Genomic DNA, 25,621 nt, shown 5'->3' with positions numbered 1-25,621 from the left:
AACACGGAACTGGGTACATTGCTGGACAGGATAAACTGTGAAATGGGAAGGTCATGCCACATAAGGAATCTATTTGGGGGTGAGAAATGATCATTCCAACTATTTCTTTAGCAATTACCACTTTGAACACCAAGATATATAACAGGCCTTTTCTGTTCTTTAGGGAATTTATGCCAATTCACACTATCTTTGTTGGTAACAAGGTGCAATAAAACATCCTTACGGGGAGTACGACCTATGGGCAAAGAGTAACCGGACTGTGACTATGCAGGAATTACAGCCCATTAACTCTTCACTGGAGTGCCCCAGAGCACATACCAGTTTCAGAATGGATATTATTTACAAGGGGAATTATAGCATGTGTTGAAACAGCAGCACTGCAACAAGTGGTTGGTGAGTGTAATTATACTTAAAAGAATATGCTTGCAATGGGTGCTTTTTTTGGTGTACAGCAGTGCCACCTAGTGGAACTTACATTTATAAAGCACAGTTCACCTGGGATATAAACACATTTACTTCAGTTTTTGTCTCACTGATTTATATTTGAAGGTCTCAAAATTACTTTTTCCCCATCAACAGAAAAGATTTGGCATCAAAAATAGTTGATAATTGCTTTAAACTTTTGCATACCGATACAACTTGCCATTCCCTCATTAGTACTCCCCGACACTGCAACTGGGAGGATTAGAATATACCTACCCATTAGAACTGGGACATAGGACTACTGCAGGGGGTCAACCCAAAAGGACACTCTGCAAGACATCTCCATTTGAAAATACTGTAGCCCCCAGATATGTGATAAGTCAAATAATCTGTCCGATGCATGGAAAAAGTTGGGCGCAGACAGACATTGATATTGGTCTTCAGTTTTGTGTTTTATAAGTAAATTATCTCGCTCTTCCGCCTTTCTCTATAAAATACATTGAAAATGCTACCTGAATGTCAGTTACTGTTTCTTGTAACGTGTTGCACAAGGTTTCCAGCAGAGGGCAGAATTTCAATCAATTAAAAAACAAAAGCAACAGATTAAAGGGGTGGTTCACGTTTAAGCTAACTTTTACTATGACCTATTCTAAGCAAGTTTTCAATTGGTCTTCATTATTTATTTGTTATAGTTTTTGAATGATTTGCCTTCTTCTTCCAACTCTTTGCAGTTTTTAAATGGGGGTCACTGAGCCCAGCAGTGAAAAAACTATTGCTCTGTGAGGCTACAGTTTTATTGTTACAGTTACTTTGTGTAATGTTCTTTTCTATTCAGGCCCTCTCCTATTCATATAAGTCTTTCATCCAAACCACTCCCTGGTTTCTAAGGTAAGTTGGACCCCAGCAACAAAATAGCTGCTGACATTCCAGACTGGAAAGCTGCTGAACTGAAAACAAAATAAAATAAAATTAAAAAAAAATACAAATAATAAAAAAAAAAATAAGCCCAATTATAAATGGTCTCAGAATATTACTCTCTAGATCATACTAGAAGTTAACCCGCTGTATGCCCTATATGCTAAAAATATATAGGAGTGGGGTCTATTATCAAGAATGCTCAGGACCTGGAGTTTGTTGGATAAGGAAAAAAATTATGCAATTATATACTATTTCCATACGTTTATTTATTTACTGAATTTCTAGTAAAGAAATGATTATGTAAGTAAAAATGCCACGGAAGGAAACCCAAGCGACCCTTATTATGGACAGAAGGTGGGCCAATCAGGGCACTGTATCCTACCTGATGCTGAGCCCCCCAATCCCAATTAGTTTTTACAGTAATGGTTGTGCCCTGCCTGAGTGTAACACAGCCCTCCCTAGGCTTCTCATCTTGGGAATATCCAGTACTCATGCATTCCAGTAATGACATTGTGACACTAGTGACTTTTTACTGCTCACTGTACAATGATTTGGACTCGGCTGCTGACTGGACAGGAAAAAGATGTTTAACACAGATAAGTACTTTGTTATGGGACTCCTGTTGTTCCCAGCACCAATAAGCTAATCAGAGAGTTAAACTGCTAATGGGAAAGCATTTAGGCTAGTACCACAGCAGCGGATAAATGCAGGCCGAGAATCTGCAATATGTGGCTCTAGCCATAGGAATTGTACCAGGCTGCAGTGCTGCTCAGAGGCTGTTAGTGACTGTAAAAGCATTAAGGTTTGGGGGTTTTCTTTGCCTAAGAAGTGGTTACATCCCATGTCGGGTTACCTTACTTACGGGTTCCCCCAGACACCTTTATTTTGGGCCCCTGTCCAGGTGTCTGGGTGTTTTGCACTGTAACCTGTATGACCCGCACACATCCCTGCACAGTCCTATGCATGGGTGCAGGGTCAGATTACCCACTAGATGCCCTAGGGTTTTGCAGAGGGCTTGCCTGGTTTTAATGCTGAGTCTTCCTCCGAATTGGATTGTGTTTTCAATCACATCACATAATTTGCATCACCCGGCACCGGCATCACGTTCACCTTCATTCCCTCCCTCTCTCCCCAAGGCTGACCAGTCATGGGCGCACTCAAAGCTTTCAGCCTGGAGCGACAGGGTCCTCTCTTTCGTCTCACCAAATACTGTAACCTTAAAGCTGGCCATACAGGGGCATACGACATCTGGCCTAAAATTGGACAGGTTTGATTTTGCGTCAGATAGGAAACTGCATCGGCTCATTGATTTGGTCCTTGCTCTGACAGAGCCTATGCCCACTGTTTTAATTGGATCATTTAATCCGATATCACCCACCTAAGGTGGGTATTTCAGGAGAAGATTCACTCGAGTGGTTTGCAACGTGTATGGCCACCTTAAGTCCAGAGCAGAGATTTATCGTGGGCAACTAACCTCTCCATGGGGAATTAGCCTTACAGGGAAGATAGGGATATGGCAGGATTGAAAATGTATTTACAGTAAAATATTAAATAGATTTCATATACTAGTAAGTTGAGAGTTCAGTTTAATACATAGTACACAGTACATGTATGAGATATGTTATCTGAAAGCCCATTATCCAGAAAGCTCCAAATTACAGGAAGGCAAACTCCCATAGACTCCATTTTAATCAAATAATTCAAAATATTTCAAATTATTTCTTTATTTTTTTCTCTGTAATAATAACACTAAGCCTTGTACTTATTGAATGTTTCAATTATTTTTAGTGGACTTAGGGTATGGAGACCCATATTGTGGAAAGATCCCTTATCTGAAAAACTCCAGGTCGGCATTCTGGATAACGTGTCCTATACCTGTACTTAACTGATCCAGATTTTGGACCTTAAAACCAAGCAATGAGAAGCCCAGAGGCTGTAGATTATTGTGCTTGTGTGGGGCTGTCATTCAGCTTGTATAGTTATTTACCTGTACCGCCATGCTTTGTGATTCCATAAAAGAAATGACAGGCTGGTCTTACTAGATACAGTCTCTCCAATTAGTATACCACACTACAGAATGAAATGAATGTATAGCAATGTAAGGGCCACTCCCTCGCTATTACATCTATATGTATATAGTCATGGGCCAGTTGAGCAATAAATAAGAATATGTTGGAGGCTCTGTGGAAGGCAACTTTCAAATGGACAGCCTTATGTTTATATGGGGAATTTATATATAATTCAGCTCAGATTTTTGGTGGGTAACTGAATAGGTTGTACCCCCAAAGGATCAGGGTACAAGGACACGGCAGATTTCAGCTGCCAATTCGGGCTCTGCAGACCTATTTAGTAGCTTATCTGCCCATGCATGGGCACGGATCGGGGACCGCATCAGCTCTTTGATTTAGTCCTTGGTGCAATGGCACCTATGCCTGCCGTTCAAATTCAACTGGTTGGCCCTAGGGCCAAATGTTTGAATTAGCTCAATATTACCTACTTAATCCGTTAGTTTGGCGACCTCGCCAAACGAGTGGATCTTACAGTGTATGGCCACCTTTACTTAGTGTGAAGTCTTTTGTTCAACTAGCCTTTTATCCCTGTCAGAGAGCTGGATAGATATGAGCTAATCAATACACATTTAAGCCCATTGCAAGTATGGGACATAAAGGTTTCTAAGCATAATTACATTAATGTTCTATGATTTGTTACTCTACACATGGAACTAATGGAGAATGTTTAGCATAATTAAGATGTGTTCAACCTCTGTTTTCTTTTGTTTTGTTTCCCCCCAATTAAAAAAACTTTAATGTGTCATAAAGAAATTCTAGAAAATGTAGTTTGCCCACAAATGGCACAACTGTGCATGGATATTGTTCGTAGATAAACTGGTTGAGTAGCCTGCAAAAAGTGCCAAGAGAGACAGCAACTAGTGACTTTTTACTTACTCCTTTAGAGAAGCATAATGTGTAATGATAATGGAGGTATGGGATCTATTAACCAGAATGCTTGGGCCCTGGGGTTTTCCAGATAAAGGGGTGTTTCAGTAACATGCAGATTTTTTGGTTAGATTAAAAAAAAATTAAAGTGATTCGGTCATGATTTTTATGGCGTACCTTTTCATCTCTAAATTACACTGTTTACATAGCAAATAATTCACACTGCCATTTAAACTTTTATTCTTAGGGCTCTGGCACATGAGGAGATTTGTTGCCGGCGATTTTTAAAAGAGCGATTTGGCGACAAGATGAGTGACAAGACGCCAATGCTAAATCAATGGAAATCGCCAGCGTCAAAACATACGAGGCTACTTCAAATCGCCTGCTGTTTCAAATCACACACAGACCCTTTTCTGAGCGACTTGAGTAAACATGTGGGAGGGGTAACTGTTGAGTGGTACCATGGGTAGCAGATCGCCTGGAGCTCAACTCGCATGAAATCTCTTCGTGGGTATTGTCGTGGCGACTTGTCGCCAAAGCGCCAGGGGGAAAAAACGCAGGCGACAAATCTCCTCGTGTGCCAGAGCCCTTAAACCAACAAATTTATTTATTTTCTTAGCTTATTGGTATGTAGGCGCCATCTGTCTGTGCCTGAGTCTGAGCTTTCAGAAGGAGCCAGCGCTACACATTAGAACTGCTTTCAGGTAACCTATTGTTTTTTTGTTTATCAGAGCACAGGTCACATGGCTGTGGCACCCTGGGAAATGAAGAATATGGCTAGCCCCATGTGAAATTTCAAAATTAAATATAAAAAAAATCTGTTTTTGAGAAATGTATTTCAATGCAGGATTCTGCTGGAGAAGCTTTCCTTTAAGGAAAATTAAATAGCAGAAAATGTGGGTGCATTTTGGGACTTGGCACAGATGCCAATGAAGGCAATAAAATGTGTCAGTTTACAACACAGCTTACATTTTTCTTTCTTCCTCTGTTATGCTTAGAGGTAAAAAAAAAAATCCAGATTCTGATCAGCACAAAGCTTTGTTCTGAAACCTGCCAGCATCCAGCATCCCTGTGCTGATAGGAATCGTAAGACTAGGAACTTGGTCCTATTAAATATTATATACACACACACACACATACTATGAAAGGTCTATTACCCTACCAAACCAACCCTTTCCTCCTCACATGCAGCTTCCAGAACATGGAATATTAATGACATACAGGCACTTACCATCATATCTGTTGGGGGAATCGCAGCCCTTTTGGGGGGTGGCTACACGTAAGAAGATCTGTTGCCGCCAAGAATGTCTGCGCGTCCTTACTGGGCTCTCACATCCAGCTTCGCTGTGTATTGACTTACATTCAAAGTCACTGAAAGACAAATAGGCTCAGCTGAGTAAAACAGACTGATACACTGCACCACATACTTGGGGATTGTAGTTTAGCAATATCTCATCTGCATTCTTAAATAAGGGGATGCTGAATATCCAACAAGAATGGTTTGGATATCCCAGATATAACATATAATTACCACAGGAAGAAAACACACCCGGGGGCTGTAAAACAACCTGGTGAGGTATGAGGGAACATGTCATAACTCCTAGAACATCTGTTACGTTCCTCATAGATATGTGAAATATTCAAAGCAGTGTTCACTGTGACAGTCTGGGTAGCAATGTCAGTCTCAAAATAGAATCCCACTCCCCAAAAATTTATTTGAAAATTACTCTAAAAAATCATTACAGAATTTGGGGTGTTTTGGTTTGTTTTTTTTTGAGATTTTCACAAGTGGTTCCTTTTCTCAAGATTTGATTTTCAGCCTGCTGTAGCCAGAATGACCAGCTGGTGGTGCTGTTGTTCCAAATTCATTAGAAGAGCACTCGAGCAATTTTACATGAACTTGTTTTGAGTGTTTACATTTCCATGAATGTTCCAAGTAATACATTAATACACAGGACTAAAGCAGCCATTCATTGGTACAGCTGGCAATTCCAATTGTCAGTTCCACTAGGACAGGGGACACATGCATGGTAGTAGCAGAACTGCACAATATGTGCACCTACCTTTTGCTACTGTTAAAGCCGGCGGTGCTATTTTCCGCTACAGGGGCCAGAAATTTGAGAAAGTTTGGCACAGAAGATGAGGAATGAAGTTTCTTTCGAAGAGCAGTAGAACGGTAGAAAAGGCTGAGCGGACAGAGCAAGAAAAAGGTAAGAGCAAAAGGCAAGGCAGATTCCTACCAGCATTCATTCATTCATACCCATCCCTATCCCTACCAGGGGGGTGGGGTCAAAAGATACAGCAGATTAATCCTTACAGCAGCCTTTCTAGTGTAACTATTAGGGTGAAGACACACAGAGCTACTAGTAGCAGCTACTAAAATACGCAATGCTGTTCATTTACTTATAATTGTCTCTACGTGTGTTTTAGCAGAGGCAATTCTCAGTATTGTCTATGGCAGGGGATTTTCTGACTTAGTAGCCCTGACAAGTAGCTGCTACTAAGTAGCTCTGTGTCTTCACCCTTAGAAACTAATGATTTCTCCAGCCATCAGTCTCACTTTCTTTGCCTTTCTCCAGTAAAAGAACTAAACCTTTGTTATGGATCCCTAGATTACACCACTTAACTCAACTGACATGTATATCAGCCTATGGCTTACAAACACTTTTCTTTTTCCTTTACCTCCACAATTTATTCATCAGAGACCCCCTGCACAAATGCAAAGCTGCCCATACCCCGTAAAAATACTAGGTTTTGTGTGATTTTCAGTACATACTATATATACTGGCTTGGATGATAACGACCAATATTAGGTACTAAGATTATTGGCCGGCTCATTGATGACCAATATTAGGTACTATGATTATTGGCTGGCTCATTGATGACCAATATTAGGTACTATGATTATTGGCCGGCTCATTGATGACCAATATTAGGTACTAGGATTATTGGCCAGCTGATTGATGTAGCCTGTTGGCCAGTGCACGGTGCATCAGCAGATAAGGAAGCAATGAGGCGCCACAGCGCTATTCACCATCACGAAGAACAATACAAAGGTGGCCCGAGCATCTATGGCCCCTCAAACAGTATCTGTCATTAACACAGCAGGCGGGTCAGATACCTTATAGGACATAAGAGGCAGCGGTAGGAAAGAAAACAAAAACTGATTATAACTTTAGTTCAGAAGCCTCCAATTGCTACAGCACTGTGAATGTAATTTACTGAAACTTTGAGGATGCTGATGTCACTAACCCCCACATGTAATAAAAGGCACCATGGGGCCTATTTAATACGTTGTGTAAAAAAACAGTGACAAAATCCACTGCACATCGCCAGGCTTCCACATAAAAAACACAGCATAATAAATAGGCCTCCTAAGTTTGCCCCGTGAGCAGTCTATAGCAATCAATAAACTAGTTGCTTTTAAATGAGAACGAAAGCCTGCACAATACATTAGCGCTCCCTTCAGAGCCCTCCTGGGGACCCTTTAAATTAACATTGGGCAAATTGTACCTGCCCAGTAACTCATAGCAACCAGTGATCAGCTTTTTTCAGCTGCAGGAAAAACAGTGAAAACAAAAATTCAGGTCAGTTACCATGGGTTACTGCACAGGGGCAAAGTTTTCTCTCATAACATCAGCCTTTCAAGACTAGTGCACAAATGAATATCTAAATTACTAGGGCAAACCTGTAAAGATGTATTTAGTAAATACAAAAATATTGCCATTTAAAAATATGTAGGAAATACTTGATGTAAGTGTAAGTATGTAAAAAAGTAACTTTTCCCCTATAACTCTGCCCACCTTTTCACAGGAAAAAATGAAAACATTACATTTACTGGCTACAATTAATACTTCCACAAGCTGATCCGTCACAGCCATAACAGGAATATGTCAAACTTACTTCCATTCTGCTGCAGAGAACTACAACTCCCAGAATCATCAATGGTGGCTGCTAGGCTAAAAAGGTTTAATTTTATCAGTATGTGGCCCAACTGTGTAGTGCACAAATGAAGTAATGGAACAGCCTGACTTATATTTCCATAGACTACTTTTAACCCTTAACATAAAGCGGTTGGGTACACATTGTCTGAGAGTAAGTCAAGCAAATCCGATCCCTAAATAGGGCACCTGGCTGCCCATATTCTGCCCAATGGGGAGCTGCTCCCATCTAATTAGTGGTTAGACTAGACAATACACAGGTAGAATGACCCAGCAACAAAGAAAATGGAATTCATGCTAGATCACTTTTAGTAATAAAGCAAATATAAAATGTATGCAAAGAATATGCAACCTGTGCACCTTGAAGGACTACAAACTCCCAGAACCCCTTGAGAACAACTGATAGTGGGTACAGAAAATGCAGTTCAGCAGCAGGTTGCATGTAAGTGATACAGTCCTCCAGTTGCCTAGTTGTCAGGGTCAGTGACCCCAGCCAGACAGACTGGAATGAAGCCCAGAGCCAGCAAGCAGCAGATATTACCCACACCCCCAAGGAGATTCATAGCAATTTTCCTATGAATGACACGACCTGCCTCTTACTAAAGACTTCTTTTCCAGGTGAGCTGCCCCTTTAACGTGAACACAGTCAGAAAAATCCACGTCGATAACTAAATTTTTAACCTTTTCCTCTCACCTCTTTTGTGAAAGTGGCGCCCCTGCTTCCCCAACAGAACCGACCTTCAGTTTTTTCCCAGTTACAGGGGAAGAGGTTGCAGAGACGGGACGAGGAGCAGTCGGTTCTGCAGACTGCACTGGATTGTGATCCGGCTCAGGCAGAGGAGTGCTGGAAGTACAGACAGCAGCATTCCAGCAAGGTGGAAATGGGGGAGTGGCGAAATACAGAGGGAGGGGAGGGTGCGAAGCAGAGATAGCACAGAATCAATCCAATGACAGGAGGAATAAACAGAAACACGTGCTTGCATGCAAGGGAACACACACAAACACACATGTGCAACACCAGCCAGCCGCAACATGCCAGCCTCCTTATGCACTCTATGGCAAACTAGAAAGGGATGAAAAAGATAGCTTTCTATGCAACGTTCGGCTATACATTCATTAAACATTATTTTATATTGATAGATTTGCATATGTAGCTACAATAGAAAGCAGGGATTGTGTATTTCTTTCTGGTCTTGGTTTGACTCCTCCAAGTCAGGAGTAGAGAATATAAGCAGCCAGACAGATACTGCTTTCAATAGCAATTACATTCACATAACTTTAAATATATTTATATATGTACAATGTATATTGTAAGGTTTCTTAGACTTAAGGAAAAACATTTTTGATTGGTGTACCCCTTCTAAGGCAATGTATGCCAGCATTTTGGGGCAGAAATGCCCTGTGTGAGCAGTGTTAGGCTGTTGCAATTCAAGTCAATATCTTACCTTTATCTTTTCTGATGTTACGGGGATAGAGACTTTCTAATCAGGTAACCTTTACTTACAACCCCAAACTGCCAGGTCCAAGGTTGACCCCACTCACTACTACCAGATACCACCACAAAGTTACTGTAGGTGTCAGACACAAATCCCTAGAGGATGAAATATTCTTGTAGCAGATGCCAAATATGCAAGCGACCAAGAAACCTCAACTGACAAGGTAGCCATCGACAATGTTTATAAGGTTAAGTCAATAGAGCAAAGCAGTGATGTTCCAAAACAGCCGACAAAGCCAGAGAAAGCAATAACAGTGACAGCAGGACTCAGGGTCTAGCCCCCCACAAGGGCTATTGGGGAGCCGAGAGCATTACATTATATTATGTAGCAGAGAAAGAAGCATTTAGGAAACAAACACGTCTGTTCAAGGTGAACTGTGAAACAAATATGTAGGGTATGCAGGGTTATCTCTGCTACACAAGCATGCACACTCACACATCAAGAAAATGGATTAAGCTGGGATTCTTCAAGAACGCAAAAATGGGTCCCTACTTATTCAAAATTTCTTCTTGCAACAGAAAATACTATTAATTCAGCAGCACCCCAATTATTAACCCATTAGTCATACAGGCAGAGGGCACTGCAACAAGTAGAATGGGGCCCCATGGCTACATCCCTGATCCACCCCAGCTACGCTCATTATGTTGTTGAACCCTGACCGTGATGCCACTCACTTCCCCACACAAGCCTGACCCATTCATGGGCCGCAAATCTTGCTTTTACATATTGTGATGGGGCCCCTGATGACAGCCCCAAGAGAAAAAAGCAGCAGACTTTGGCTAAACAGAGGCTAAACCACCACCAGCTGACACTGCCCCATCTTCCTGCGACCATAAGGGAACCCTGTTGGGACTTTCTAGCCTATTCCCTCCCTGTAGCCCCCATGGGATACAGATTTGCTAAGGCATATTGTCCTGTGTGTTTATACACATATCACACATAAAATATGAACATATAATACCCAAACAGTAAACTCGTGGACCAAATGTTGGGTAAATATGGCTAGCACCTTTCAGTGCTTTGGGCTGAGTTCTATGAGCCAAGTGAGCTCAAAGCTTCTCTTTATGATTATAGCAGGCCCTGGAATGTAACGCTCGTTCCCTCTGCCTGCTCTTGCAGAATAAGGTGTTCAACATTTTCACAAGGGACCATAAATTACTACAATATCTCTCATGGGCTTAAGTGTTCCAACTTTATTTTTGCTGTTTCATAACAATCCTGGGGAATAACCAGGCAGGCTACAGCTGTGTACTGGATTTAAGAGACCTTCTAATATAAAGAAATGTGTTCCCTACTGTCAGCATCAAGCTCTAGTTATTTCACTGGAATTACACCTATGGAAAAACTTGGCAGAAACAACTGTTCTACAGTTAATGCTACAGTTGATGCTGTAGAACACTGCGTTATTGAGGTTATGCATGCAAGCCCACGTATCACGGTACCTCAGAGGAGGCCACTTACTCGGTGATAGTCCCTTTGTGGCACAATCTGGGTACCATCAGATACGTATTATAGAACACTATTTAACAGGGTAATAAACCAGATATTCTAATGGGAACGTGCTCTGGGGCAGTATCCTCATGCCATGATATGGTTCATAATTTAACCAGAGTCTGTGCAGTACTGATTGGGAATCTTTCCTCATGTTCATTTGGTAAATCCCACAATTAAATATAGAAGCACCCACAATATGAACACACTGCATCCCTGCAAGCTACTAGCTTCACAGGTTAGGCCAACGTAAAAATTCTTATAGCTAGAATGTAACCCTGCTCACTGGTTGCCACTGTCCCTTGGGACAGGGTTAGGGCAGTTCCCCCCATCCTCAGGTAAATGGAGCTTTGTACAATCTCTGGGCTCCCATGGAGTTCTAGCGCAACAGCTGGCCGGCTGCAGGTAGGATATACTGAAGCAGTTCCTGCACTCCAATAACCAACCAGGCAGATATTCCCCAATCTACAGCATTAAATAATACTCACTTTCTTTTGTGCGGCGTCTCGGTGCTCACAGAGTGGTGCCTTATTAGCTTCCGCTGTGAAACAGATGGAGTTATCTGAACCGGCTCGGGAAATTCCTGCGCTGTGACAGGGAAATGGCTTAATGTGTTAGCTCGCCGGCGGAATCCCTGCTGAACTAATTCCTCCGGATGCTCACAGGAATAGCTATCTGAGCTCTTCGATAAATCTCCAAGGGAGCCGTGAGTCTTTAAGGGGATTGCAAGCGGAGCAGCCGGTTCTGTCTCACATAATGACAGCTCCTAAGGGCGAAGAAGCTTTGTCAATTAACGGGAAAGAAAAACTCCTGGCAAGTCAGAGTTAATTCAGAAGATAATATGGATTTTGAATGATGGTAGTCAGGGGATCCTGAGAGGTGAAGTTCAGCAATCTGGATATCCCTAGACTACAGTATAATTTGTTTTTCACCAACTAGGGGTTTTACATGCCTTTCATGCCACCAACTCCCCCCTTTATGAGCACACAGCCTTCAGGAACCCAATTCACCAGAATGGCTTAGCAACGGCACAAACATGGTGAATCCGATTACATGCCTCACTGCTCAGGACAAAAAGCATAAGGCTGAGGGGGCGGCTGTGCTCCCACTTAAAGCAGCATTTAGGGATAAAACACCACGTCCATCTTTGTATCCTAATGCGCATGCACGCTCAGCTTCTTTACTTGGAACCCACCAGCATCTCTAAAGCGTTCTCTGTGCTGCATCTATTGGGCTGATCACACAGCAAGTTTAAAGAGACATCAAGCAACATGTTTCCCATTCACAAAACAGTTTTAAAGGGCAGATATACCCTATATTTGACTGTAATTTGTTGTAAAAGACAAAGGTACGAGTTACACACCAAAGACTTGTACTAATTTAAATGCATGTGTTTATTCATGGGGCCAAGAGTTGACAATTATTAACACTGCCTCTAGTGGACAGATTATGAAGCAGAATATTGAAAAGTTTGATTTACTTCTCCCAGCAGCAATGATTGAAACAAATATCTCAAAGACATGGGAGGAAATGAATAAAATTCCTGGCAGCGGAGAGATCACAAATGAGATGATATAAGTTAGCCTCCCATAATACTTACCTTAATACTTGGATCAAGAGGAGTGCATAGTGAGCTGTCATCATCCCCACTGGCAGAGCTCTCCTGCAGGCTGCGACTCCTGCTGCCCTGAGAAACATACACACAAAAGTAATACATTTTATTGATTTTTCCATAAATGGCAAACAGGAGAAACTGCTCAAGCAAAACAAACTCACAAATATTCCATTATTCCTGTAGGCTATACACAAATCAATATTCTTTAGTATGATTCAATCACCTTTCATAAATTGCAATACTGATCTACAGCAGTGGCAGCCATGGGTATTGGTCCCTGATAAAACTGTCCCCAGTGTGCATTAAATGTAGGGATTTTAAATTGTAAGTTCCTTTGGCAAAGGGACTTATACATGCACTGTCTATGGAATGCTAAAAGATAATTAAGTAAACTTCCCCTTTACTTTATTCAGTCAGCCCTATCATTGCAGAATACAAATTCTTACCCTTGACAAAATGTTTTCTAAAGATTCCGTCAAAGATCTCTTTGCTTTGCTGGTCAGAGACTCAAGTTTGAATCGAGATGCACTGGTCTGCAGCCCATTGGCTGTGCTTTCGGCTGCTTGCGAATTCTGAAATGAGTGATAGAAAGGACACTGCCCATGACTATATGATATACATTTTAAATTATTAATATATTAAAGTTTGCCGAATGTTCAAAGTTGGGTAATACATGTTTTGGCTGAACTTAATAGAATGTGGAACAGGAAGCCGATTATTCAAGGGCATAAATAGTACATAGCATCCTCAACCCAAACCTTCTTTCTTGGGAGTCCAAGTATCCTGTAATGTCAGTCACAATCCCCTCCCTTCATCCAACCCTGCCCCAGCATAGTCACAACCCTGCTCTCTCCATCCAACCCTGCCCCAGCATAGTCACAACCCTGCTCTCTCCATCCAACCCTGCCCCAGCATAGTCACAACCCTGCTCTCTCCATCCAACCCTGCCCCAGCATAGTCACAACCCTGCTCTCTCCATCCAACCCTGCCCCAGCATAGTCACAACCCCGTTCTTTCCATCCAACCCTGCCCCAACATAGTCACAACCCCGCTCTCTCCATCCATTCACCCCTGCCCCAGCATAGTCACAACCCCTCTCTCTCCATCCACCCCTGCCCCAGCATAGTCACAACCCCGCTCTCTCCATCCACCCCTGCCCCAGCATAGTCACAACTCCGCTCGCTCCATCCCGGTCCTAAGCTCAGATACAATTTTCCCCCTGCTCCAAATACTTAACCTGTAAGAGGCATAAATGCTAGAACTCAAGTTACTTTATATTTTACTGGAGAAGGGTGATATATAACACAGAATGTAAGTGAAATTTAAATAATATTGATGGACTAAAGCATTGCAAATTTGGTGAAAATATGTTGTCTAACGGATTTATTTTTCAGCAGACCCCAAAATAACGCAGATCCAGTTGAGCCTGCCACAACTGTTACTGTACACACTAATGCAAGCACAAGAAAGCGTATGTATATAGACAAGTACCTGCTTTGTTTCAGCGTTATGGATATGGTCTCTCTGTTTCTCCTCATACAGACATCGAAGGCGAGAGATGACTAGTTCATTTTCTTGCTGCTCTGACCGTGGCCGGATTTTCTAATGCCACAAAAAATGTTATTATTTGAAATGCTTTATAACAAACAAGATATATGGAACTAGCAACAGCATTAAAAAATGAAATACATCCAGGTAATTTGTTGGTATATGAAGGGAACAAAAAATGAGCACCCTCCCTGCCCTTACTTAGGGATGCACCTAATCCAGGATTCAACAAAAATTCTGCCAAATCCTTGGTTATGTAAACACGGAAGTATTTTAGGCACATGCGAAGCATGAATTTCTATTTAATCCATCCAATTAGCTATTCTGCATATGCAAATTAGGGTTCAAATTCGGTTCGTTTTCTGCCAAATCTTTACAAAGGATTTAGGGTTTGGACAAACCAAAAAATATAGGATTCGGTGCCCCCTACCCTTACTGCCTGTTCTATAACATGTGGTCAGAACTGTTACGGACACAAATACGATCTTTCCATTAGATGGAGCTAAAACACCCCAAATCAGAAAAGTTAGCATTGCAATGTACTGTATTATGCTTACTCTTACACTACAGATAAAAGATATTAACTGAAATTACTGCTAAATAAAGTATTAGGTACTGTACATGGGGCTAAATGAATAAACAAAGAAGAAAATTGGTTACATCAATCCACTTTTCAGCTGCGATCACATTGGTTAATTTTAATGACATATATGGTCTCCTGTGGAACGCGCCACACTGGGAAATCTAAGTGGGGCCGTTGTATATAGTATTTTACTGTGCAACAACCGTTTCATCACATTATACATAACATACTTATCGTAAGATGAAAATGTGATTTAACTGCTATCGCCATACACACAGCAGAATGACCATCAGCCTTCTAGCACTTAGTAGCAGACATATCAAGCTAGCTGTGTTATGATCTCTAGTCCATATACAGACATATATCAATATAAAAAGTCTGTCTATAATTACTGAAATGTGATTTGTACATGAAACATGCCTAAGCAGTTTGTGTTCATTTTCACATTTTTAAGGACTAACAGGAAAAAAACAACAGAAAGGGGAAGTAATTAGCAGGTGCGCAAGGGGAAGGCTATAAAAGGAGAAACACTATACCAAAATAATCTATAAATGTATATGAATCAACAGCAGCTGTTATGCAAAATGTAGACGTTTTAACCCTTTATGCCAGTCCCTTTATCTGCTCAGTGCGTTCCAGTAAACAGGCAGCTCAGCAGAGATCAAAGTGCAACACAGAAGCATCAAATCTATGATGCTGGCACACTAATGCTTTCAACCAGAGACCTAGATGTGTTATGATGTCTGATAATTCAATGGTTAATAACAGCTGCAATCCAGTAACATCTGTTTGCTGGGCTCATGGGACTGCATGAGAACAATTGCCACCAATGACACTCACCAATCCTTTATCATTAGCATTGGCACTACAGGGGGACCATGGGCCAGATCATATGCAACATATGGAAGTTAACATATTCTGCAAGTTGCAGGGCCTTGAATATAGAAAATCTCTCTATGGAAGTCTCAACAGGGAATTATGGGAAAGAACCGCTGCTTCCATCATCTTAGATAGCATCACATATCATGTTAACAAGTAAAACTGGCCAGGTTAGGTTGGGGTACGTTCAGGACTATAATCCTCGATCTACCATGATTGCAGGGTTAATTCGAACTTGAGAACGTTTTCTGAAGATTGAACTAAAGCCAAGCTGCTGCTGCTCCTCTTGCCTTCCTGCTGTCCCAATCAGTCATTGGTTGGCCTGACCATTTGGAACAACACAAAGGCATATGGCCCGGCATCTGCCTGTGCAACCCTTGGGCCAATGGTTGGATGCCATGCCTCGCTGGCTGTGTATGGGCACCTTTACAAAGCACCGCTTAAAATTTAAAAAAATGTTTTTGATGAGAGAATCCCTTTAAAGAAGGCTTAACTTGCTGCTGCTCAGGCCCAAAGTATGGGAGGAATGTATGTGTGTGGGGAGGGGGAATCAGGAACAAAATTAAACAAGTTTTACAGGGAGTATGACTATGCAGCCATTTTCTCTACATTACATAGTGTTATCATAGGAAGAGCAGTCAGTACCCGATATTTTGGCTTATATCTAATAGAGAGACAGTCAGTGATGCCCAAAAATTGCCAGGTTTACCTGTATTTCTTCAAACATGGAGGCCTGCTCCTGATTGCTTAGTGTTGTGATGTGCTTCTGCAGTTCAAGTTTTATTTTGGTAGGAGGAAGACCTGGCAGGAAAAGTACAATGCAACAACTGTAAGTTCTGCCCCAGAGGAGACACAGCATGGAGAATTACTAACACATGCACACACCAGAGGAACAGTTACACTGATGGGCCTTTTTCATTACAGAGGGGGTACAATGATTATTAAATAGTCTAGGGTTCTTATAAAAGATAAATAAAGGGGGTTATCTACCTATCATTAAACTTTTAGCATTACATAGCATTAATAGTCTAAGACAATTTGCAATCAGTTTTCATTTTTTATGATTTTTCAGTAAGGTTTTTGTTTAGTACCTCGTCAGTTTGGAATTTTTGCAGCTATCTGGTTGCTAGGGTCTTGTTTACCTTAGCAACCAGGCAGTATAAATGAGAGACTGGAAAATGAATAAGAGTGCAAATGAGTAGAAAGATAAGGAATAAAAAGTAACAATTATATTGTTGTCTCGCAGAGAAATAGTTTTTCTAAAAAATAAATAATGAAGACCTGAAAGAATTCAGTGCAACCTTAGCATTCATTCATTATAAAGCCTAACCATCATCACTGAGGCACTGGGACCATACAGGGCTGTATAGAAGGAAAGGTAGAGGATCTTATATCTGAATTGCTCGGGACCTGGGGTTTTCTGGATGAGGAATCTTTCCATAATTTGGATCACTATACCTTAAATCTGCTTTAAAAAAAACATTTAAACACCAAATAAACCCAATAGGATTGTTTTAGCACAATATAGATTCATGCAGCTTGGTACATGGTACTGTTTTATTACTGGAGAGTAAAATTAAGTAATTAAAAATGTGAATTTTTTTGTTTATATTACAGGTGGCCATGCAGTAATTTGGAACTTTCTGGATAACAGATTTCCTGATAATGGATCCCATACCTGTATTATTCTTTATACAGCCCTTGAATTAAACAGAAGTGGAGCTACTGCTGCTGCAAGACCCCCTTCTGCTGCCTCATACACATACCTTCTATTCTCTCACAGAGTTTATGCATGCACTGCATGGGACAAGTATCGCAGAGCTGCGGAAGAGTCTTGGAGTTCTGCTGCACTGCAGCTACACTGAAGGCCTGCTTCAGAGTCAGCATGATCTCATCCACCTAAATCAACAGCAGGAGAAACAGCAGATGAAAAATATGACATAAATGTAATATTTGCTTTTTGCAGCTTGGTGCTGCTATGCAGGTACGGAACACCCCACTGCCACACAAACAAAAAGGGGAACAATAGCTTTGCAGCTTTGACAACATTATTTTCAGACATCCAACTTGGAGAAAGTGACCTGCCAATATGAGGACATGCAACAAAGCCTTCTGTGTAGCTCTGCCCTTGGCTTCAGTTTTCTTTTTAGACCTTCTCCCACTCATATTACAGTCTGGCATACATCTGCTGCCTGCTAGGTTATATAGTTCCTATCAATTAGATCAGGGATCCCCAACCTTTCTTACTCGTGAGCCAGTGTCAAATGTAAAAAGACTTGCAGAGCAACACAAGCATCATAAATATAAAAGTTCATGGAGGTGCCAAATAAGGGCTAAGATTGGCTATTAGGGGCCTCTATGCACACTATCAGCTTACTGGGGGCTTTATTTGGTAGTAAATCTTGTTTTTATTCAACCAAAACTTGCCACCAAGTCAGGAATTCAAAAATAACTCCCTGGTTTGGGGGCACCGAGAGCAACATCCAAGGGGTTGGGGAGCAACATATTATTCACAAGCCGCTGGTTTAAATCTCCAGATTTTGTTTTCCCCAAAACTGTTGCTGTTTCTTAGTTCATTAGAATTTGTTTATTAAATGATTAAACAGACATTGTTCAAAGGAAATCTTTAGTATTTACCCCAAATCTCAAATGAAATAGCCTTCAGGTTGGCTTCCTGGAGTATCTAGAAGAGCAAAGAGATATTTGCCCCAAGTCTGCCCCTAAGGGTAGGGGTGTAGCCACAAGGGCTAATGACGGCAATGTTGATCTAAAGAAACATGGCTGAGGATTGTTAAACTACAGTCCTTCCTTTGGCATACTCCTTTGTTTCAACTGGACTGAAACCAAAATATAAAATTTACAAGCAACTATAAAAAAAACAACTCAGCAAATATTTATATACCTATTGAGTGCAATGTTTGAGACTGTGCTCTCAGGGATAAGACTTGGCTAGGATACCTCAGTAAACTGAAGGCAAGAATAATGACTTGTTAGGCTGATGTAGTACACTATAAAGAGAAAAAGGCCAGATCATGTACAGAGCTTACCAGTGCTCCATTTGCACACTGAAATACATAACACACAAAATGGCACCCTCCATTCAGCAATGGCTCCCTGCAGATAAAACCAAAGTGGTCAGCATGCTGGATTCCCTGGAGAAAAGAAGAACATATAAAGTGATTAAAACAAGAGCTCTGCTATTATTGATTGCTTTGTCACATACAGTTTCAAAACACCACCACTAAGGGCTCACGCAGTGGCCAACATTATAGTGATCTGACAAACTAGCCTGCAGCCTGATTATTATTAGGATTCAGTCAACACTAATGGACAAATAGCATTGTTCTGAGGGAAAATGAGGATCACACTTCTGCCAGTGCCCCCAGGATTTTCAGTGTGGACTAGTCAACAGCAATCCAAAAGGACAGAAACAAAATGGCATGAATAGTTCTTCAACATATGCTTTTATCCAGCAAAATAATATATTGAACAGCTTATGTTGCGAGGAGAATGTTCATACTCTTCTGTATTTGCACATAGTATGAGAAGGAGTTGCCATACAGACAAATCCATTTCAAGCATAGATGCAAAAGCATGCACACAGTTTGCTTTTAATGTAATAATCATGTAGTATGCATTTTATTATATCATATTATAGTTCATGTACTGAATCAGTCACACATCCAACTGCTTGGCAGTCAGGCCAATCAACTTGATCACTTCCCTTATATTGCACCAGAGACCAGTGGGCAGAATGCTTGAAGCATTATTGGTGCCAAGGTTAGCCTGTAATGGCTGCAGTTCTCTGCAGTGTGCCATTACCCTAATACCTACCCCTCCAATACAGTACAGATTTTCACCTGGTAAATGCCCCCCTCCACCAGGATGGATTAGTCTAATAACCATTACCTGAGAACAAAATGATATCTCCTTAAAGCTCTTTTCAATCACAATCCTCTTTGTGTCTGGGCTGACCAGGTAAACCTCTGCTTGGCCAATCTGGCAGAAATACAACAAACACATATATTAATGCTACAGCACTGGAAATGTATTGGAAATCATTTTTATATAATTCAGTAAAGGGAATATGTAACTCTAGTGTGTGTTTAATCATACGATCAAATGGCAAAAGGCCTTTTAATCATATGATATACTGTTGGGGTGGCTCACAGACACCTTGAATCCGCAGCCATATATTTCTGATTATTTGTGCTGAATTATAATACAAAATTTTTAGTGTGTGTTTAATAAATCCATTCATCAACCAAACTTTTTTGCAGTTGCAAACACAGTGATGCAGAGAGTCTGACCAATTCCATTTACTGTGATTGGCCTATTCCAGCAGACGTCAGCGATTTGCAATGCTTGCAGTAAGAGATAAAAAGGTAGGGTTAGATAGTAAAATAATAGTAATAGTTTCCCTATATGTGTCCTTTTGTGGGGTTATTAGAAGAGAAATATAACACATGCGCAGGGGGATTGTTTTTTATTTCTGTAGTTTATATTGAGCAGACAATAAACTCACCAGAGCACTTGGCAGAGTACATAAGCTGAAAAGGTTGCAAGATTTATTAGGGTGTGTGTTTATCATCCCCCGCCATTCCCACAACAACTTAAAAATTCTACAGCACTAAACACTGCCCTTAGTTAAATGCAATGAGTATAATCTGTGCAATAACAATTCTGCTTAGATCTGTGGTAAAAAGAGAAGTACACTGCTCTGAGGGGCTATACTACCAATATACTTTAGATTGCCAATACAAAAGGAAACAGCCTGTAAAGGAATCGGATATTACATCAGTTGGGTGTAATGCTAGAGTCAGATAAATTGTTTTAGCTCGATTACCTAGAACAGTTCTGCAAAGCAGGTGTATGCCTCAATGTGAAATGTTCTAGGCAGCGTTTGGCTAAAAATATTAACTAATTGGAAATTATCCAATGCATTCAATGAAAAGGGCTTATGCAGAATTTACTTTTTCCCTATTCACAAAAAACTAAGGTTTGTGTTATTTGTTGAGCTAAACAGGCTACATAGGAAAAATTAACATATTCCATATAAATGTTCAGTTAACCTTCTTGCAAAAGTAAAATGTCATCAAATGTGCAATTCTGCCACAACATCAAAATCATTGCATTTATCTCTGACACTTTGATGGCACTAAGCAGTTAGTGTATTAACCAACTGGAAAAGGTTTTAGAACAACATAGGGATAAGAGCGGATTTAAATCAATAGCAGAAAATATATGTAAGAGATGTTATGGTGTTTAGTATTGGTGGTGTTGTATTCCACAGAAGGAGAAATCAAGTGGCCACTTATACCGTGAATAGCATAGTCTGGTTTTCCTCCATGTCTGTTGGCTGCACACTGTCCTGTTCCTCCCCACATAACCTTTGTACATGCAAACTTATATCGCTTTCCTCAAATGAAGTAGGAAGGCTACTGCGTCCATCTTTCCATTCATTTGTAAAAGAGGTATTAGTCCGCAGGCCTGGCTGGGAGTAGGATTTGCGGATGGGCTTATTCTTGTCATCATCGTGAAATGCCGATTGGAAGACTGAGCGCAGTTTATCGCCGAAAGATATCCCAGTGCCGGAGTCCGGTTGTGGAGGTGGAGAGTCCCCCTGTGGAGTCGGAGAGTCCCCTTCCTTCTTTTTAGTACAGCTAACATGGTTGAACTTGTCAATGCACTCGTCTATCAAAGCAGGGGGTGCCTTCTTATTCGCCACAATCACGCGGCCACAAAACAGCACTTCAAACTTTTTGGAGAATGAATCGTCCAAATCACAAAGCTGGGAATGAACCTCTTCCTGCCGTGCCAACTTTCCTGCATGCCGGATAGAGCCAATTATTTCCGGCACCTGTGAAGAAGAGAGTGTTTTTAGAACTTGTAGATAAGCAACATTCCAGAGGTAAACACAAGAACAAGATTCCTACAGTATTCATACTGCAGCATCCCTGCTGGATACTCTAGCCTTTCTTATCTTGTCATTTTATACCTACAGCCTATTTTAGCTCCAAAAGCAGCACAGAATATACCATATTCATAGCACCAATTTATCTTCTACTGTCCTGTTAAGGTGGCCATACACAGGCCGATTGTAGCTGCCGATATCGGTCCCTTAGAACGATTCAGCAGCTTATCGGCCCATGTAGGGGCAGCAACAAGGGGCATGCCCAACCGACATCTGGCCTGAAATCGCCCAGATATCGATTGGGCAGGTTAAAAAATTTAGTCGGATCGGGGACCGCATCGGCTTGTTGATGCGGTCCCTGAACTGACTGTGCCCATTAGCGCTGCTATAATTTGATCGCTTGGCCACCTCGATATCCCCACCTATGAATGGACGATAGCAAGCTAAAGGTGCCCATACACCTTAAGATCCTCTCGCTTGGCGATGTCGCCAAGCGAGCGGATCTTCTCCCGATATCCCCCACCTACGGGTGGGCAATATCGGGAGAATCCAGGCAGGTATAGGAAAAGTCAGTCCGGGGACCACATCATGCGGTCCCCGATCCGACTATATTTTTTAAACTGCCCAATCGAGATCTGCCTGATTTCAGGCCAGATATCGGTCGGGCAGGCCCGTCGGTAGTGCCCATACATGGGCCGATTAGCTTCCGAATCTAAGTCTAAGGGCCGATATCGGCAGCTAGAATCGGCCCGTGTATGGGGACCTTAATTCGATCTAAGCAGAACGATCAGCCGATGCAATCCCCGATCCACCCGACTGCGATCTGCTCAATTCCAGGCCCGTCATTCCTGCCCATACACGGGCCAATATCGACAGCTAGAATCGGCCCATGTGTGGCCACCTTAAGACCCATGAGTTTTCAAATAACAATCCATTCTCTCTTGTTTCCCAGTAATAGATGAGAGAGGTACAGATTCTCTAAACTGTTATAATTTGATACAATTGTTAAAAAAGATCGTTCAGATGTAGAGAGTGTTACTGTTCCTTTAACAGTCAGAAACAGCAGATATTTGCAAAGAACAAAAGGTTTAGTGCATCCACTAAGCTCTGCCCTATTTAAAGGGGACCTGTCACCCTAAGAAATAATTCCAAATCCTTATCTATCATGTTAGTTGAGCAAAATGAACTTTAATTACACTATATAAATTATTTTTTCGATAGTTCTCAATAATCCATATTTAAGTAAAGTCGGTCAGAGAAGCGACAACACAAAGCAGCCTATTAAGGGTTTGAGCGGCTGATTGATCCCCAAGCAGGTTAAACCAGTTATACACACACACTACAGATGCACAGCTCCCCAACCACAGCAAGCCAGTGCCTATTCCATTCAATTCAAGCACCCAGCATTGAGTAATGGGTGATTCAGGGATCATACCACGGTCACATAGAATCAGATTAGGAATAGAAAATGAAATTATTATTGACTATTTATTCAGAACAATGTTTTCTCAGAGATTATTAACTAGGACACATCACTAGGTTTTACATTGGTTAAAAACCATAACAATGTAATGTGATTTGACACTAACAGGGCCACAGTATTAGAAAGCCAGTGAGAAAGTGCTACATTAAATCTGCTGTAAGCTCCTTTACCCAAGAATACTAAAGCAACTTGTTTTCTCATGTGAGGATTTGAGAAGAACAGAGAAAAAGCATTATAATAGTCTATCTTTGTTTTTAGAATATGCAGTTATACACACACGAGTTGATTGTTACTATAGCATACCTCCCAACATTTGAAAAGGGTAAAGAGGGACAAAAAGAAATGCCCCCTAAATACCACTCCCATTTTTAAAAAAGTTTGAACACATTTCTGGGGGTCCAGCTAAAAAAGGTGAAATTGCCTTTTAAGCTGCAAGTCTTAGTTCTCTCAAGAGACCTGTTTAACTTATTAGTTACAATTGTGCAGGTGTGGCTTGCTAAGTTTTCTGGGCTCTCTACCAAAAGCTATTTGCCAAAAAAGATAAAGTTTCTCAAACTCAGGCTAATGTCAGACGAGGTGTCTGGAGTATATTTTCGGCAAGCGCAAAAACGCTCGCTGAAAATATCGGCATCCGCCTCCTACCTGTGCCTGCACCTGAATGAATAAGATACACTTGGGTGCAGGCACATGTAGCCGATATCCACATAAAAACGCAAGAGAATGCAAAGTCTCCCGTTTTTATGCGTATTTCGGCTACATGTGCCTGCACCCGAGTGTATCTCATTCATTCGGATGCAGGCACAGGTAGGGAGGCGGGTGGCGGTATTTTCGGCAATCGTTTTCCCTCTTGCCAAAAATATATACCAGAAGCCTCGTCTGACATTAGCCTTAATTAAGTAGTCAGGGCAGGAGATCAAAGGGAAATGAGGGACTTTTCAGTAAGGGCTCTGGCACACGGGGAGATCAGTCGCCCGCGGCAAAACTCCCTGTTCGCGGGCGACTAATCTCCCCGAGTTGCGCGAAATCGCGCCGCCGCGTCTGCCATCCCGCCGGCGACTTACATGTTCGCCGGTGGGATGGCAGGGGTAGGCAACTCGGGGAGATTAGTCGCCCGCGAACAGGGAGTTTTGTCGCGGGCGACTAATCTCTCCGTGTGCCAGAGCCCTAAGAATCCAGGACTGCGGGCTGAGCTGTTAAAATTGGGACTGTCCCGCGAAAATCAGGACAGTTGGGAGGTATGCTATAGGCATGTATTTTGAAGAACAGAATAACCATATTGACTATTGAAAAATAAATGACTTTTTGGGCTCAAAAAAGCTGGAGACTGCAGCTGGCAAAGCTCCCAATATCTCTGAAAGGAAGCCAGTTCTTAGCAAAGGAAAAAGAGTGAGTAAGAGTGAGGATTTATTCAATGTGCCATGTGAATATAGCGCTAAAAAGCCCAAATATTCTTATTTCAAAATACCTGTAGATTTTGGATCCAGTTCATATAATTATACACATAACATCTGAGAGACACAGGCTGACCAGTACGATACTCCCAATAGCAAATCACCTGACAGGGATGATAATGTGGCGAATTACTACTGCTTGCACCCCAGTGGTTAGACACTCTGCAGGGAAGCTTACACTCAAAGCTAGCAAATATGCACAGGACACGTTTCCCTTTCTCCCATGAACAGAGAGTCACTTTCTGATTCTAAAAACACAGTAAATGGTTGAGAATTATTGCCTTTAAACAGAGAAAAATTTGTAGCGGTCTTTCTTAAACCAGTTTTCGTCATACCCTCGGAGGTTAAAATAAAATTAAAAAAAGCAAACAAAAAAAGAATACAAAAAAAAAAAAATGAATAAGGAACTTTAAAACCACATAATGGAGTAAACGTGTGGGGTGTGTAATGAGGCTGATGAAATGGAAGCCCTGGGGCCATGCATGCTCCTTGCATGGCTGGAAATTGCATAATGGATAAGGCTGCCACCTCACCCCTTTGATACCAGCCAGATATTGAATACACATTGTGCATGGCTGGTTAGTAATTCATTTAGATTCGTGTTGCATGGCTGCACACAAATTGGTTAAGTCTGCAACATGCTTCTAAATTCATTGCTAATTAGCCAAGCAAAATGTAAATTCAATATGTGGCTGGTATTAAATGGGTGAGGTGGCAACCCTAATAACGGCAGCCTGGGGATCAAGGTTGGAGGACATCAAAAGGGTGTAGCATGGTTGGAAGTGTCATAGAAGGAAAGTATATCCCTCCCAGAATCCTGAAGCAGTACAGAGGGCTGTGAAAATAAGACTGATGTCAGCGTGGCGTATATTTTCGGCAAGAGGAAATATATAATTGCAAGTTTCTCTCACGTTTTTATGTGGATATCAGCTACATGTGCCTG

The 25,621-nt window shown here is 41.5% G+C and overlaps 1 protein-coding gene across 7 annotated transcripts in view; it reads right to left on the bottom strand.

Moving 5' to 3' along the window:
• Positions 1-25,621, bottom strand: part of tbc1d1 (TBC1 domain family member 1) — a 103,728-nt gene that overhangs the window by 31,306 nt on the left and 46,801 nt on the right. For 3 of the 7 annotated variants that reach the window (XM_031895363.1, XM_004910931.2, XM_004910932.4), the window contains 12 exons: positions 21,151-21,690; positions 19,740-19,829; positions 18,878-18,982; positions 17,597-17,729; positions 16,540-16,631; positions 14,312-14,422; positions 13,267-13,392; positions 12,806-12,892; positions 11,694-11,971; positions 8,913-9,062; positions 6,341-6,463; positions 5,509-5,648 (listed from right to left, as the gene is read on the bottom strand). In XM_031895363.1, the coding sequence (XP_031751223.1) occupies positions 5,509-5,648; positions 6,341-6,463; positions 8,913-9,062; positions 11,694-11,971; positions 12,806-12,892; positions 13,267-13,392; positions 14,312-14,422; positions 16,540-16,631; positions 17,597-17,729; positions 18,878-18,982; positions 19,740-19,829; positions 21,151-21,690 (1,975 nt within the window). The remainder of the gene's footprint in view (positions 1-5,508; positions 5,649-6,340; positions 6,464-8,912; positions 9,063-11,693; positions 11,972-12,805; positions 12,893-13,266; positions 13,393-14,311; positions 14,423-16,539; positions 16,632-17,596; positions 17,730-18,877; positions 18,983-19,739; positions 19,830-21,150; positions 21,691-25,621) is intronic. The other 4 variants (XM_031895366.1, XM_004910933.3, XM_031895364.1 and 1 more) reach the window with 3 other exon arrangements.

Source organism: Xenopus tropicalis, chromosome 1, assembly GCF_000004195.4.
Source record: "Xenopus tropicalis strain Nigerian chromosome 1, UCB_Xtro_10.0, whole genome shotgun sequence".
NCBI classification, from domain to species: domain Eukaryota; kingdom Metazoa; phylum Chordata; class Amphibia; order Anura; family Pipidae; genus Xenopus; species Xenopus tropicalis.
This window is presented reverse-complemented; position numbering and strand designations above follow the sequence as displayed.